At 52.2% G+C, this 13,468-nt stretch overlaps 1 protein-coding gene across 18 annotated transcripts in view; it reads right to left on the bottom strand.

Annotated features, from left to right (window-relative positions):
* Positions 1–4,973: 4,973 nt before the first annotated feature.
* The window catches only part of Nfasc (neurofascin), a 169,748-nt gene continuing 161,253 nt past the window's right edge, over positions 4,974–13,468 (bottom strand). For 9 of the 18 annotated variants that reach the window (XM_076941162.1, XM_076941160.1, XM_034512752.2 and 6 more), the window contains 3 exons: positions 11,486–11,617; positions 8,989–9,058; positions 4,974–5,649 (listed from right to left, as the gene is read on the bottom strand). In XM_076941162.1, coding sequence (XP_076797277.1) covers positions 5,418–5,649; positions 8,989–9,058; positions 11,486–11,617 — 434 coding nt within the window. In that variant the 3' untranslated portion in view covers positions 4,974–5,417. The remainder of the gene's footprint in view (positions 5,650–8,988; positions 9,059–11,485; positions 11,618–13,468) is intronic. The other 9 variants (XM_076941171.1, XM_076941173.1, XM_076941170.1 and 6 more) reach the window with 2 other exon arrangements.

Below are 13,468 nucleotides of genomic sequence, written 5' to 3' on the forward strand. Positions count from 1 at the left end.
ATCTACCATGGTTGAGGGCAGGACCAGGACAGAGAATGGGTGTGTCACAGGCGACTGATAACTCAGCTCAGAAGAAGTTGGCAAAGAGCTGGGAAGCCGGGTAGAGGGCAAACACTGACTGAGGACATCACATTCGGTAGAAGAGCAAGCAGGTCAGGGTCATCTGATCTGCTACAGCTTTGAAAAAGAAACAGGATTGCACAAAACTCTGGGTATCTTCTCCCAGACTTTTGTGTTTATTGCTTCATAGAAGTCTTTTACATCTGCTAAACTCCAGCTCGGCAGATCCCCGGGGTAGGAGGCTTGCCTGGGCCTTGCTACCCCCCAACACCTGCAGACTTGGCGGTCAAAGGCAGGATGGGCAGAGATGCCCCTCCTTACCCTCCCTTCTGAAGAATGCAGTATGCTGAAGGCCAGGTGTGTGATGAATCAAGAGACACCATCCGGGGGGGCCCTGTACGGGTTTTCACAGTAACGAAAACCTATGGACTCATCCACTCTACCTTCCGGCCTTGGGCAGCCTGGAACTCCCTGGCTGAGTTAACCACAGGCTATCTCAGACTGGCTGATCTCAGATTCAGGAAAAGCCTCTTTGTTGTTTGCTGGGAGTTTCTGGGAACAGTGTAATGGTAGAGAGAGGTGACAGGGTGACAAGCAGGACAGATCTCAGGCAACACCTGCTGAGGCAGCTGTGGTGAGGAGAAAGAACACTGGACGCGGAGTCAGAAGGCCCAAAAGGCCCAAGTTCAAGTCCTAAATGAACCCTCACTGGCCAGATTTCCTCCCCGCACTGTCATTTCCCTGTCTGCACAATGAGTTATTTTAAACAGATCAGCTCTGAGGTTCCTTCACATGAGGAATCCGATTCCGTCCTGAGCTAGATGCCTTGTGTCTGTTTCATCTCCATCTCCCTTCTCAGGCAGCAGCCTTTTAATACTAATGTGCTGATAAGAGCAACATTGGTTTCCACCATGGCTGGAGATAGCTCAGGGGGGGCTTGCAGCTTCTCTGGGCACATGTCCTTCTCTGTCCTCTCCCGAATGCATCCTGAGAGTCCCCTTCTGAGAATAGGAAGCAAAGCAAAAACACTTTCTGGGCTGAGGTTGTGTTGGGTGGGGACAGTCATGGGTCTGGTTTCAGGCGCTTAGCCACCGAGGTGAGTTGAAGGGACACTCTGCCCAAGCTGCCAGTGTTTCCCAGGGCACTGAAGCCTCTGACACTCCACATTCTCTGTCACTGGCTTGAGACTTCTTGTTTTGGAGTGGGGACTGCCTACATGGGATTCCTAGGCTACCATGTGAAATTCATGTAAGGACTTTTGCTTCACTAGAAAGAGAACACCGTGGCCCAGCTGGTTGGGCCTATTCCTGGCTATAGGACTGCATTGGGCAAAGGCTGCTGGCCTTGGTTGGAAGATACCCCACTCTCAAGTGACAAAGTGATGAGGAATGGGCTCTGGGGTGGCTTTCTAGCAACCTGCTCTCCTTCCACTGAGAAGTGAGTCTGGGCCTCAGTCCTAGACCACGGAGGGAGCAAGAACTGTCATCTTTTCAGAGCAACAATGAAAATAGCCTCATAAATAGCAAAAAAAAAAAAAAAAAAAAAAAAAAACCTTGCTTCCCCATCAACAGGCTCTAGGACAGCCGAGCTTGGCTGGGGGCTTCCAGGAGGGGCCAGGAGACTCAGAGGCCTGTTTATCTCTCCTTCAGATTTCTTCTCTACTTTCTATCCACAGGAACCAAAAATAAGGCCCAATCCGAAGCGGCTCCCTCCCCAAGTTCCCCCCCACCACACCCCAGGCCTTAGCAGTTCATCTCACGTGAACAAGACATGGATGCTCATGCTGTAAGATGATGTAATGATCTAGGGTGCTCCCTATAGGGAGCACTGCTCTGAAATAGGGTCTGCTTGTGTGTGTGGATGCACAGGTGTATGGTGGGTGGGGAGGATATACCCACAAATACCCATGGATGTTTCTACTCCCTTCTCAATGCTGACTGTGTTTAGGGAAACCAGGAACATGCCCTTATTCCCCTTGTGAGGTGAGCTGAGTCACTGGCTGACTCTTGGCCCAGGAATCATTCCAGATCTTGTTGGAAGGGGTGGTTCCTCCTACACTGACCTCTGAGAAGGAGGAAATAGGCAAGGGCAGGAGCCAGCCTGGCTTTCCCTCTAGTGTTAACTCAGTTATGTACTCGCAAGTAGAGACTGATGTGTCCTGTTTAGCATATCCCAGGCAGGATGGGGGACAGCTGATCCTGACTGGTACACCTATCCTCCAAACAGGAGTATCAAAGAGGTGGCTAAATGGGGGAGACAGACACCCTAAAGAAGCACAGCACTGGCTGCTGAACCCGCTCATCTTGACTGTCATGTCCTGCCCAGATTTGCTGGCCCAATGGAGCAAGTTCTCCCTCGGAAGCCTCTCCCTTCTGGCTTGAAGCAATCAGCAGTATAGGCAAACCAGGACACAATGCTTCTGAATGGTCATGGTGCCAGGAACTCACATATTCATTTCCAGTAACATCAGCCCTGGGTGGTTAGGGACCACATCTGACCTCACGCGTTCACATGCTATTCATGGCTAAGCTTTGGCCCAGACTAGAAGCGCAAAGATCATTTGATAAGCACTCAGAATCACTGCACGATGACCCATCCCATCCCCCTGCTCCCACCTGACAGATGAAACACTAGCTAGACTAGGCATCACTTTGGGGTGGCCATGTAAGATCCAGGTGCAGGGGTGGCAATACTGTTCTCTTGCTGAGTTGGGGGTAGACTCTGGCAGGCTCTGTGAAAAGTGGCCTCTCCTCTTCCTGGAAAAAAACTGCCTCCTTGAAACCTCACACTGCTGAGCCTGCTCTGTCTGGGCACCTGCCATTTCTATGGTTCTCCAGCCCCCAATCTGTTCCTGCCAGGAGAGCTGTGATCACTGGTGGCACCCACAACACAACAGCCTCAGGGAGGGACTGGTGGACTTTTCTTCCTATGCAGAGGAAGACAGTACTGAGCAAGACAGAACTCTGGAATGAGGCACAAAGACAGTCTAAGGATTCACCTCTCTCCCAGACTCTTAAGAGCAAAGCAGCCCTCTCCAGGCTGTCTGTGGCAGGGGGATAGCTACATTGACAGCTGAGAGTCTCTCCCCCACTCCCTGCCTGCTGTTGGTGCCATGGGTTTACTGGTTGGATGGTGCTGTGTAAACGATGCCTGAGAAACCGACCACTTTGCCGGGGTCCAAAGTTTTCTGGAAAGGATGACCCTTTACTTTAGCTAAATCCCCCTAATCTTCCCTTCAGGAATGGTGACCTATATATACTGCAGCAATGCCCAGCTGCATCCCAGAAGTGCTAGACTAGAGCCAGGGAAGGGGACCCTGAGCACACCCCCACCCCTAGTCTTCCTGTTTACCCTGTCCCCTTTCACTGTGAGAGTTGTCCCTCAGGCCTCCAGGCAGCAGTACTGGCCATGGGATGGTCCAAAGGACCATGACACACTCTCAGGTTCAAACTTTATCAGCTCATCTCTGGGATATGGTTTCTTACCTGCAAAGAGTGTGTGCCTACGGGCTTGACGTTCACCCAAATGCTTACCAAGTGTACAAGCATTGTTAATACCTCTGCGGCTTAAACATATGGCAAATGATGCTCTTGAAAGTCTCTGGAATGCACAGCCCTGGTCCCGCCCAGGCCTCTAACTAGTACCTCAAGTTGGAGGCCCTGCCGATAGCCGATAGCCGGCAATCCACTCACAGTGGTCAACCTTACCCTCCCACAACTGCCTCAGGCTGCAGACAGCGCTACAGGGTGACACTCTGGCTCAAGATCTCCCATCTCTTTGTGTCGCTGAGGCAAGGTACCTTTGGTTTCAAAAGTGGGTTAGGTGGGGGAGTGAAGGCAGCACCTTCAGGCTGAGGACTGCAGGCCTGCGAGTGTCTCCTTTAGGGTGGAGAGGGGTAGTAAGGGCGTGTGTGGAGTGGCTGCTTCTGGTCCCAAGGGGACACTTGCATAGGCTGCCCTGGTCCTGAGACACACATCACTGGAGGCATCAAGACTTGCAGAATAGGGCTAGGGATCTGGGAACCGCAGGGTTAAATCTGAGCTGTGTAAGGCATACAAAGAGCTTTGTGTCCTTCCAGGCAGGGAGGGGCATCACAGCACTGTTAGTACGGTGCACCTCACGTCCCCCGATATGTATGCATACCCTAATGAAAGGACAGATAGGTTCAGTCTGGGGGCAGCAGATCCTCATTCATATACCACGTCAAACACAAGTCAATGTCAGACACAATTGAGCAAGGAGAGGATGGGAGGGGGAGCAGCACTGTTACCCCCAGATACACCAGCCATGCTCCTGAATCACAGGGCTCCAGCTCCCAGAGGGTAGCAGCATAGACCCTGACCAGGTGAGCAGGTGTGGTCCTCTCTCCTCCACCCTGGGTTTCACTGCCCCAGAGACAAAAGAGGTCCAAATCCAGCCCATTCTCTTCTCTGGAGGTTTGTTCCGTTACCCAGGGACCACACCCCGACTTGCTTCCGCTTGGGGGTCCGGTCACCACAGTCCTCATCGGTCTCTTTTCCTTCCTCATCTTCCAAGCAGCTCATCGGCAGGCTCTCTGGTGGCAGGGGCAGAGTAAGAACCAGGAGCAAGAGGTAAGGCCCCCTCCTAACTGAAGCAGGGCGTGGCAAGGAGTCCTGCTCACCCTCTTCCTGCCAAAAACACTGTCATTTTCCAGAAAAGAGCCAAGCCCAGCTCAGCATGGACGTGGCCGAGGCAGATGGGTGGGGAGTGGGGGTGGGGGAGGCATATGGCGAAAGGCATCCTTCGGAAACACACTGGCCTGGCGGCAGCTTGAATACTACAGCTTGTCTGCATGTTGTGTTACGCATCAATCCTTTTTTCGCCCATCTTTTCATACCCTTGGGGAGAGCCCACTTATTCTTTTTCCAGGGACTTTTTTTTTTTTTTTTTTTCAAAAGTAAAAGAAAATGGAGACAATGACTTGGAAGGAGAAGATGCACAAAGCAGAGAGAGAGAGAGAGAGAGAGAGAGAGAGAGAGAGAGAGAGAGAGAGAGAATATGAAAATATTGTAAGCAGTAGAAATGAATGAGCATGAGCTGAGATCAAGGGTGGCCATTGTGGTGGGACGCTCAGGGTGGCCATGAGACAGGACAAGGGACTAGGGCTCCCTCCAACATAACTCTAGCTTTCCCATCTGATGGCACCCAAGGGTAATGGGGCATCACTAGGAGGAGGTTGTGGATAGCTGGGTGGTCACCGGTCCTCACAGCTTGGCAGACCCCCATGTTGTACCCTTGTCCCTGAAGGTGGCTGTGGCTTTGTGGTAGGTCTGCAGTTGCTTCCTCTCCCCTCTCCCCTCCTACTTGCGAAGTAGAGCTGTGCCTGGGACGCTCTGTCAGGCCAGGGAATAGATGGCATTGACTGGCGACGTGGCCTCTGAACTCTCATTGCCTTCGGTTTCCTCCTTGTCCTTTTTGACAGTGTACTGGCCGATAAAGGAGCCATCTTCATTGAACTGGCCCTCACCACCTTCGCCGTAGTCCACTAGGCTGTCGTCACTCTCCTGCTGCTTGATGGTGCCATCCAGAGATGTCTGGCTGCCCTGCAGGGGCTTGTTGTCCTCATCACTGGCCAGAGAGAGACAGAGTCAGGCCCAGACTGGCCAGTACAGCCCAAATCAGGTGGGGTGGGATAGGGCCGCTGGCTTCCTACCAAGTGCATGGTGCAGAAGGATTGCACTGGAGACTTGGAGACCATCCAGTATTTACCCTCCCTTGCCCAGCAGGCGCATAACAGGGGAACTGAGGTACAGAGAGGATAAGCATCTTCCCCAGGGTAAATGGCATGGTGGGGAAAGCCAAGGACTAGAGACTGCACTTCTAAACTCCCTGTCTGAGGTCCTTTACCTGAGACAGGCCAACTGACTGTGTCACAGCTTGTGAGACATGTGGCAAGGATTCAGGGGTTCTGGTTCCAGCGAGTCTCACCCTTTGCTCTGTGACCTGACTATAACCCGTCTGTCTCAGAGGAGTGCAAGGTGGAGCTTCTGTGGCCTGTGTATGGGGCAAGTCACTGTTCTTGGCAAGAAGTAAGCACCCTAAGGAAACCAACCCTGTCTCTCCTCTTCTGTCTCAGCATTAGTTGCCCAGGCAGAGCAATGGAAATACTCTAGGCCCAGCAAGTAAAAGGTGAGGGGTGGGTGTGGGGGAGGAACACGCAGAGAAGCATGTGAGAAGACACTAGCAAGGCTTGGAGGCTCCTATTAACCCCTTCTAGACCCTGTCCTTAAGGCCCTCCTGGGTAACAAGAGTTTGCAACCTTGGAGATACAGTGGCATTGGCCTGCAAGAACAAATGCCCAGCCCACACTCAGCTAGACTCTCTTAGCATATGAGGGTCTGCTCCACCAAGCTGGCGCTACTTCCTCCTGGTTGGAAAAATTGCTGGACAGAGAGACCAGGTGATGCTGGTTACATTTCACAGGCGACACAGGCACCCAGGTAGGAAGCAGCAGTGGGCCAGCAGTGGCGGTCTAGAGGCCTGCAGAAGGAACCAGTGGTTTTAGGCAGTCTGAATGGATACACTACACCCTCTACGGTCCTCGCCATCAGTTCCTCCTGGCTAAACTGCCATTTTAATAGTGCGTTTGAACAGCAGCCTTGGGCTACCAGGAAGGGGCCTTAGATGAAGCTGGAGCTGAGCATCAACAGATGGGAGACAGACTGCCAGGCAGTTGGCTAGACCAGGCACCCTTTCATTCAAATCTCCTTAGGCAAGGCCCATTCTTCTAGAACAAGGCCCCTTTCCCCTCAAGAGCCTCACACGCTGAGTTCTCTGCCTATGGGTACATTTAGCTGAAGCCCTTATATGAATCCCCTTAGACTACCTAATGTGATGTCCAGGCCCTGCAGTGGCATGTGGGGTGAACATGCACCCCTTTTCCTTGCTAGGCCCAAAGCATTAGCATATTCTGCCCGGGCAAGCAATTGCTGAGACAGCAGTGGAAGAAGCTGTCTCCTTGGGATTCTCACCTCTTGTCAAGAGCAGAGACTTGTCCTGCAGTCACAGGCCACTGGTGCTCCATCTCCTCTTGATGGATGGGTTGTAGGCAGGTCACAAAGCCACTGGCCCATACCTGCTATATGCTGAGTGACTGTGACCCACTGTCACGGTCTGTCTGTGTGTTCTGACAGCAGGGCCACAGGAAGGACAGTGGCAGAGTAAAGCCAGTGACTCTCCAGGACTGAGCTGAGTTTGGGTAGGAAGCGGAACTCTCTGCAAACAGTCCGATTCTTACTGCCAGCTCCCTCCCCTCCCCCATGCCACACTGCAGGGCATGAGCAATGCTGGGGCGTCTAGGAGGACTCCTGGACTGGGTGCAGGAACTTTAGCTGAATGCACGTGTGGCCAGGGAGAGCTCAGCCTAGTCAGAGGCTTCGGTATGTGGGGCTCTTGAGGGGAAAGGGACCTTGGCCTAGAACAGTGGTTCTCAACCTCCAATGCTGTGGTTCTTTAGCACGGTTCCTCACATTGGGGTGACTCCCAATCATAAACCATAAAATTATTTCATTGCTACTCCATAACTGTAATTTTGCTACTGTTATGAATTGTAACGTAAATGCTGGTGTTTCCCTATGGTATCAGGTGACCCCCGTGAAAGGGTTGTTCAACCCCCTTTACCCTGCAAAGGGTTGAGGCCTACAGATTGAGAACTGCTAGTCTAGAAGAACAGGACTTTCCTCAGGAGGCTGGAATGAAAGAGCACCTGGTTTAGCCAACTGTCTGGGTGTCTGGCCCGCCAGAGACCCTCAAGGTCTAGGAGGACAGACATGGGAAAGAGGCAGGGACTCATGAGAAAGGTACCCGGTAAGAAGGAGTAGGAGACCCCACTCTGCTCCCAGGCACATTTCCTTAGAAACGTAGTTCTTCTGATTTCCTGAGTTTAGCCTTTCCCTAATAGGACTCCTGGACTCATTCAATGCAGGCCATAGGACGAGTCCACAGAGCCAGAGCTGGCCTGGAGGTAAGAGAGGTACAGACAGGGAAAGCTTGTCCTGTCCTCATCTTTACTGGGCTGTACCAATGGTATGGAGAACAAAAGCCCATAGCCTTTTAACTCAGGGCCAGAGGAAGCTCTGGGCCCACTGGGAGGCTGGACCCTGCCAGGTGATCCCAGGACAGCCAGGGAAGGAGGAGGAGTGTCTCAACAGGGATGTCAGGCTGGATGGACAGCTGCAGCCATAAGCTGCCAGATGGCTTTTGGGCAGGCAGAAGGTCTCTACCCATTGGCCTGGTGGTGTGTGCCAGGCTCAGAAGAGCCTGAAGAATGGGTGGTAGAGGCTCAGAAGGAAGAGAGGTCAGAGGATGATGGGATGACCTTTGCCCAGAGTTAGCAGGGTTGTGGTGGGGAAGGAGGGTTGTGATGTATTTTTCCTCCTATCTCAAATGACCTTAGATGAGATTCTCTGACCCATTCCTGAGCTCAGAAATATACTAGCCATCCTGATGGACCAGTGGCAACTTGGAAAAATCCTGACTGAAAGTTTGCATCAGGTCTGAGAGGGAGCATGGGCACAGGACAGAAGCACCAGCTGGCAGCCCATTCCCAGCTCCTTCAGCTCTGCCACTAGCTCGCAGGGTGGTGAGCCTTCTGGGGTCATTCATTATCTTGGGGTTTAGGGGATCCTGGCTGGGAGGAGGCCTGATGGTCAAGCTTAGGTCACAGAAAAGGGACCCAGGGCTCATTTTGACTGAAGAAAGTGGAAAGACTCAAATAGCAAGTCCTGTTCAGGAGAGGGTTCAGGGGCCTCTCCGTTTCTCTGGGAACATACACTCAGTCAAATGGCTGCCGCAGAGGTAAAAGCAACAGTCCAGTGGGCAGGAGGTTCTGTGGATGCTGCCAGGGAGCTGCTCCAGGGCAGCAAGGCCCGTAACCAGGGGAGGAGAGGAAGGAGATCACTCACTCACCTGTAGTCAAACGAGCCATCTTCTTCTTTGGGGTCTTCAGGGCCCAAGGGGACATCCTTCTTTTCTCGCACTGGTTGGTAAGAGAAAGGAAGACATGCAGGATGATTAAAAGGAGTGCCTCTGTTCGCTACAGTGTTTCTAAACACACAGCCCAAAGAAAGCCTTGGGGGCTGGAGAGATGGCTCAGTGGTTAAGATCGCTTGTTGTGCCGGCTAGCATGGGAGTCTTGAGTTGGAGTCCACTGCACTCATGTTGTTGTGTGTGCCTATAACTCTGGAGCTCTCTCTCTCTCTCTCTCTCTCTCTCTCTCTCTCTCTCTGTATGAGAGAGAGAGAATGAGAACTAGCCTAGCTCCAGGCTCAATGAGAGACCCTGTCTCAAAGGAATAAGGCAGAGAAATGCTTGCATAGGTCAGTCAGTCCCTTCTTTCAGCCTTTGTGTATAAGTGCATGCACCCACATACAAAACCCACACACACTACAGACCCCCAGACACCATCTTGGGCTCAGTGGCAGTCAATGACAAGCTTCTTTTTAACAAAGCACTACTAATGCCCCAGGCTCAATCATTTGCTAAACTGATTCTGCCTCTTTCACACCCCATAAAGTCTTTACACCCCAGCTGACAGACCTCTCAGCTCCCTGCCACTGCTCCTTGACGTTATCCCAATATACACTAGAGAAATCGTCTCCTCTGCCAAAGGCAGATACTTCCTTGCTCAGCCCCTTCTCATGTTTGCCCTGCATTAGAATTATCTTTATATATTTTCTCACTGGTGACAGAAGCTAGCTTTCTCTTTCAGGATGGGGGGGGGGGGAGTGTTTCTCCAAAGCTCTGATCAGAGAGCACTTGGGAGGGAGGCTGCTTCCTAGGCCTCTGGGATGAAGGTGCTCGCCTGTGAGCCTCTCTTGTTGGCATTCTCCCTCACCCAATATGGCCTCTGGGATGATGACATAACCAAGGCCTGTACTGCTATGCTGTGGTCCTTCTGAGCTAGCAGTAATGTTGAAGACAGACATCTTTCCCCCTGCATTCTGAGCATCCAGCACGGAGATTTACATGCAGAACTTTTTGGTGCAGGAATGGGATAATCAACCCATTTGAGAGGCAAGAATAGGCCATAGAATTAGGAGCTCCAGGAAGACTGAAGCCTGGTTTCTGGGTTGCCCATCTGTCTTCTGACTGTATGAGCTACTTGCCCCAAAGCTAGAGGGAAGGGGGTGGGCTTGGGAGAACTTTCTAGGCTAGGGCACTTTCTGGGAGGGTAGAGGCAGGCTCTAACTTTATCTGCTGGGTTCCTCAGGGGTTCAGGTCTCTCTGACTCACTAAGTATCCCCATGGCTGGGCTTCTATCCAACTGTGGCTTTCTCTCTTGCAGAAGAAAAACCAATCTACATATAGTGAAACAAAGTGAAAGAATTCACTGGTCACCAATGGAATTAAATTCACACCCCCCCTCACTGGGCAGAGGCCAAGGGTCTGGAGAGATGGCTCAGCAGTTAAGAACACTGACTGCTCTTCCAGAAGTCTTGAGTTCAATTCCCAGCAATCACATGGTGGCTCACAACCATCTGTAATGGGATTCAATGCCTTCTTCTGGTGTGTCTGAAGAGAGGAACAGGGTACTCACATGCATAAAATAAATAAATCTTGAGAGAGAGAGAGAGAGAGAGAGAGAGAGAGAGAGAGAGAGAGAGAGAGAGAATAAAATCAATCTCCCCCCCACTCCCTTCATGTTGAGTTTGCCCATCCCCACCCCAGGAGGAAGAGCATCTCAGGAATTTATCAGTGCTGGGGCGCTAGGGCAAGAGCAGTTTCGTTCTTCAGTTCAACAGCATGGTTGCTCTCAGGTTCTCCTGTCTCCTATCATCTCACCTACCCTGTCACAGATGGCTCACTTTGCCCATTTGGGAAAAAAAAATCAATTATTTTCTGACACAGCAATAGGAGAAGTCCTTGTCCTTGACACTGAAGGCTCCTGAGGCACAGGGGAGACATGCATCTGTGGGACTTTAAGGAGGGGTCAGGGTGCTATTAGAGACTGCCTGCTTTACCCAGAGCTGCTGAGTCTGTGGTAAGGGGCACCAAGATAAGCCTCAGCAGGGTGTGGCCACCATTCGGAGTCTCTCTTGGTTATGCTGCTTCTGTCTCACCCCCTGCTGTCCATGTTGAAGACGGCCACCTTACTTCCCTACCACCCTCACTCTCAGGCTGAAGAGAGCCCCTCTGCTGAGCTGACAGGAGCCAGGTCAAGGGAAGGCCAGCCATCTCAGTAGGAGTCAGAGTTCCTTCTGTGACTCTCTGGAGCTATCTAGACTGCACCATCCATCCTTCTGGGGCAGATATAATTAACACAATCGCTTGCTGGAGGCTTCCAGGAAAGACCAACTATGGCACAGGCCTGAAGTTCTAAGTCTAAAGGAGCAGGGATCGGAGCCTGGATCTGGCGGGGCCCTGGTGACTCCCCGGAGGGCCTGACCACTGTCCCACATCTCACCTGGGTACTTGCCACCACGACTCCTCTTGATGAAGCAGACGATGAGAAGGATCAGCACCAGAAGGGCAATGGCACACATGAGCCCGATGAACCAGCCCTGGGTGGCGATGTCTGCCTGGTTATTGGTGTAAGCTGGCAGGGAGGGTGGGAAGCAAACCATGAGCCATTGCTTGGGGAGAGGGTGAGGAGAGGTAGGGAAGGCGCACAGCTACTGTACAGCTTTGCCCTAGAACCTACTGCTACCACCTAGTGGCCTTCTGGCCCAAGCCACTCTGCTGCTCAGAGGACAAAAGAAAACAGTAAAGAAGCCAAGGGCCAAAAGATCAGGAGGGAGGCAAAGAAAAGGGGTGCGAGGGGCAGAGAAGCAGAAGGCTGAGCAGCCCTGTAGGATGGAGACTGAAGAAGAGGCGCGGCATTCTTATAGACTGCACACATTGGCCATGGCTGGTGGGACTGAGCAATGCTGTGTGGCAGCATGGTTCTGGCGAATGGGCCTGCATGGTACCTGTCAGGGGGCCGAGCGTGGCCACGCTGCCTAACCGTGCTGGAGGACACCTTAAAGGCACAGCCTCTTTGTCTGTCAGGCTTTGGCAGTGGGTCCTGGGCCAGATGGATGTTCAGGTGGCCCTGTGCCTTTTCAAGTCTCCCCAGCTGGACTGTGTGCTTTCTGACACCAATTCAAGCCCAGGTGCCCAGGTCAGGCAGGCGGTAATGCTCTGGCCAAGCTCTCAGGTCACCTCACAGGGATGCTCTTGGTGGGCTGTGACAAGCCAACTTGCCTTCTCTTCTGTCCATGCCTGGGGATCATCTCACAGATGCCTTTGTGGTGTGAAGGGGATACAAGTGGGTCTAAAACAGCAGTCCAAGAGTCCATGATGTTCAGGGACTGGGAGTTGGGTTAGTGGGAGAGTGTGCTACATACCTATTCACCCTTCATTCTGTGGACTAGAGGACAGATACTTCCCGAAACAGCCTTTCGTGGGAACTGAGATTCAAGAAGGGAAGGATCCACAGAATGGGACATATCCAGGGAAGCCCAGAGGAGCCCTGGGAGAGTTAGGTGACAGTAGGAATACAGCCCACAGAGTGAGTCACAGCACCAGGCCACGTCCTAGGAAGCACACTGGACTTATGACAGCCTGTGTTCTTGCTCCTGGGTCCACTTTACCCTTTGCCCATACAAGATGCACAGATGGTTTCATAAGTCTTCTCAGGGCCAAGCTGAGGACATTGCACCAGGAAGGCTCTCTCAGTAAACAAAACAGTAAGGGGTGACGAGTAGACCCTCAGTGGCGCCCCAGCTGCAAAGTAGCTGAGTCCACAAGAAATGTGGCTGTTAACACCCTGAACCACGGATGCTGTGGAGAAAAGGCCGAGCCTGTTTCCATTCCTGTTTCTGTCCGGTGTTCCTCACAAGGGACCCCAGTCCCCACAAGGTACTAAAATACTTCCTCGCTTCAACCGTCCAAAACTCCTAATGGCTATGAGAGAAAACCCCACATTCCTCATCCAATCAGGTTCTGACAGAGAGCTGGCGTGTCACTTCTAGCTGTGCATTGCACTCCATCCTCCGACCCCTCCACCACTGGCTTGCATTCCTGCCTCTGGATCTTTGTACCATCTGTTCTCTACTGAAAAGGAGCAGTGATTCTCCCAGCAATGATGTCACTGCTTAGCTCTTATCCCAGGACTAGAGGAAGACATAGACCCATCCCATCATGTCTCTGCATCATTTCGCTGAACTCTGCTGCCCAGGCTCCAGCAATCTTGTTACTCCTCCTTACCCTCCAGACTGTGCACCCCTTCCCTGGACCTGGAGATCCTAAACCCACACAGCCTCTGCAGCTGTCACGTCCTTATGTGTCAAAGGTCTTTCCTTTCCTTTTTCCCCTCCAGAGTTTAAGTGGGATGCAACTTGGGCCTGGCAAGTGCAGGTCCCAATGACTCTTGCTCTGGTCTCTAAGCATTCTCTTCCCATAGAAG

Source organism: Arvicanthis niloticus, chromosome 10, assembly GCF_011762505.2.
Source record: "Arvicanthis niloticus isolate mArvNil1 chromosome 10, mArvNil1.pat.X, whole genome shotgun sequence".
Classification (NCBI taxonomy): Eukaryota; Metazoa; Chordata; class Mammalia; order Rodentia; family Muridae; genus Arvicanthis; species Arvicanthis niloticus.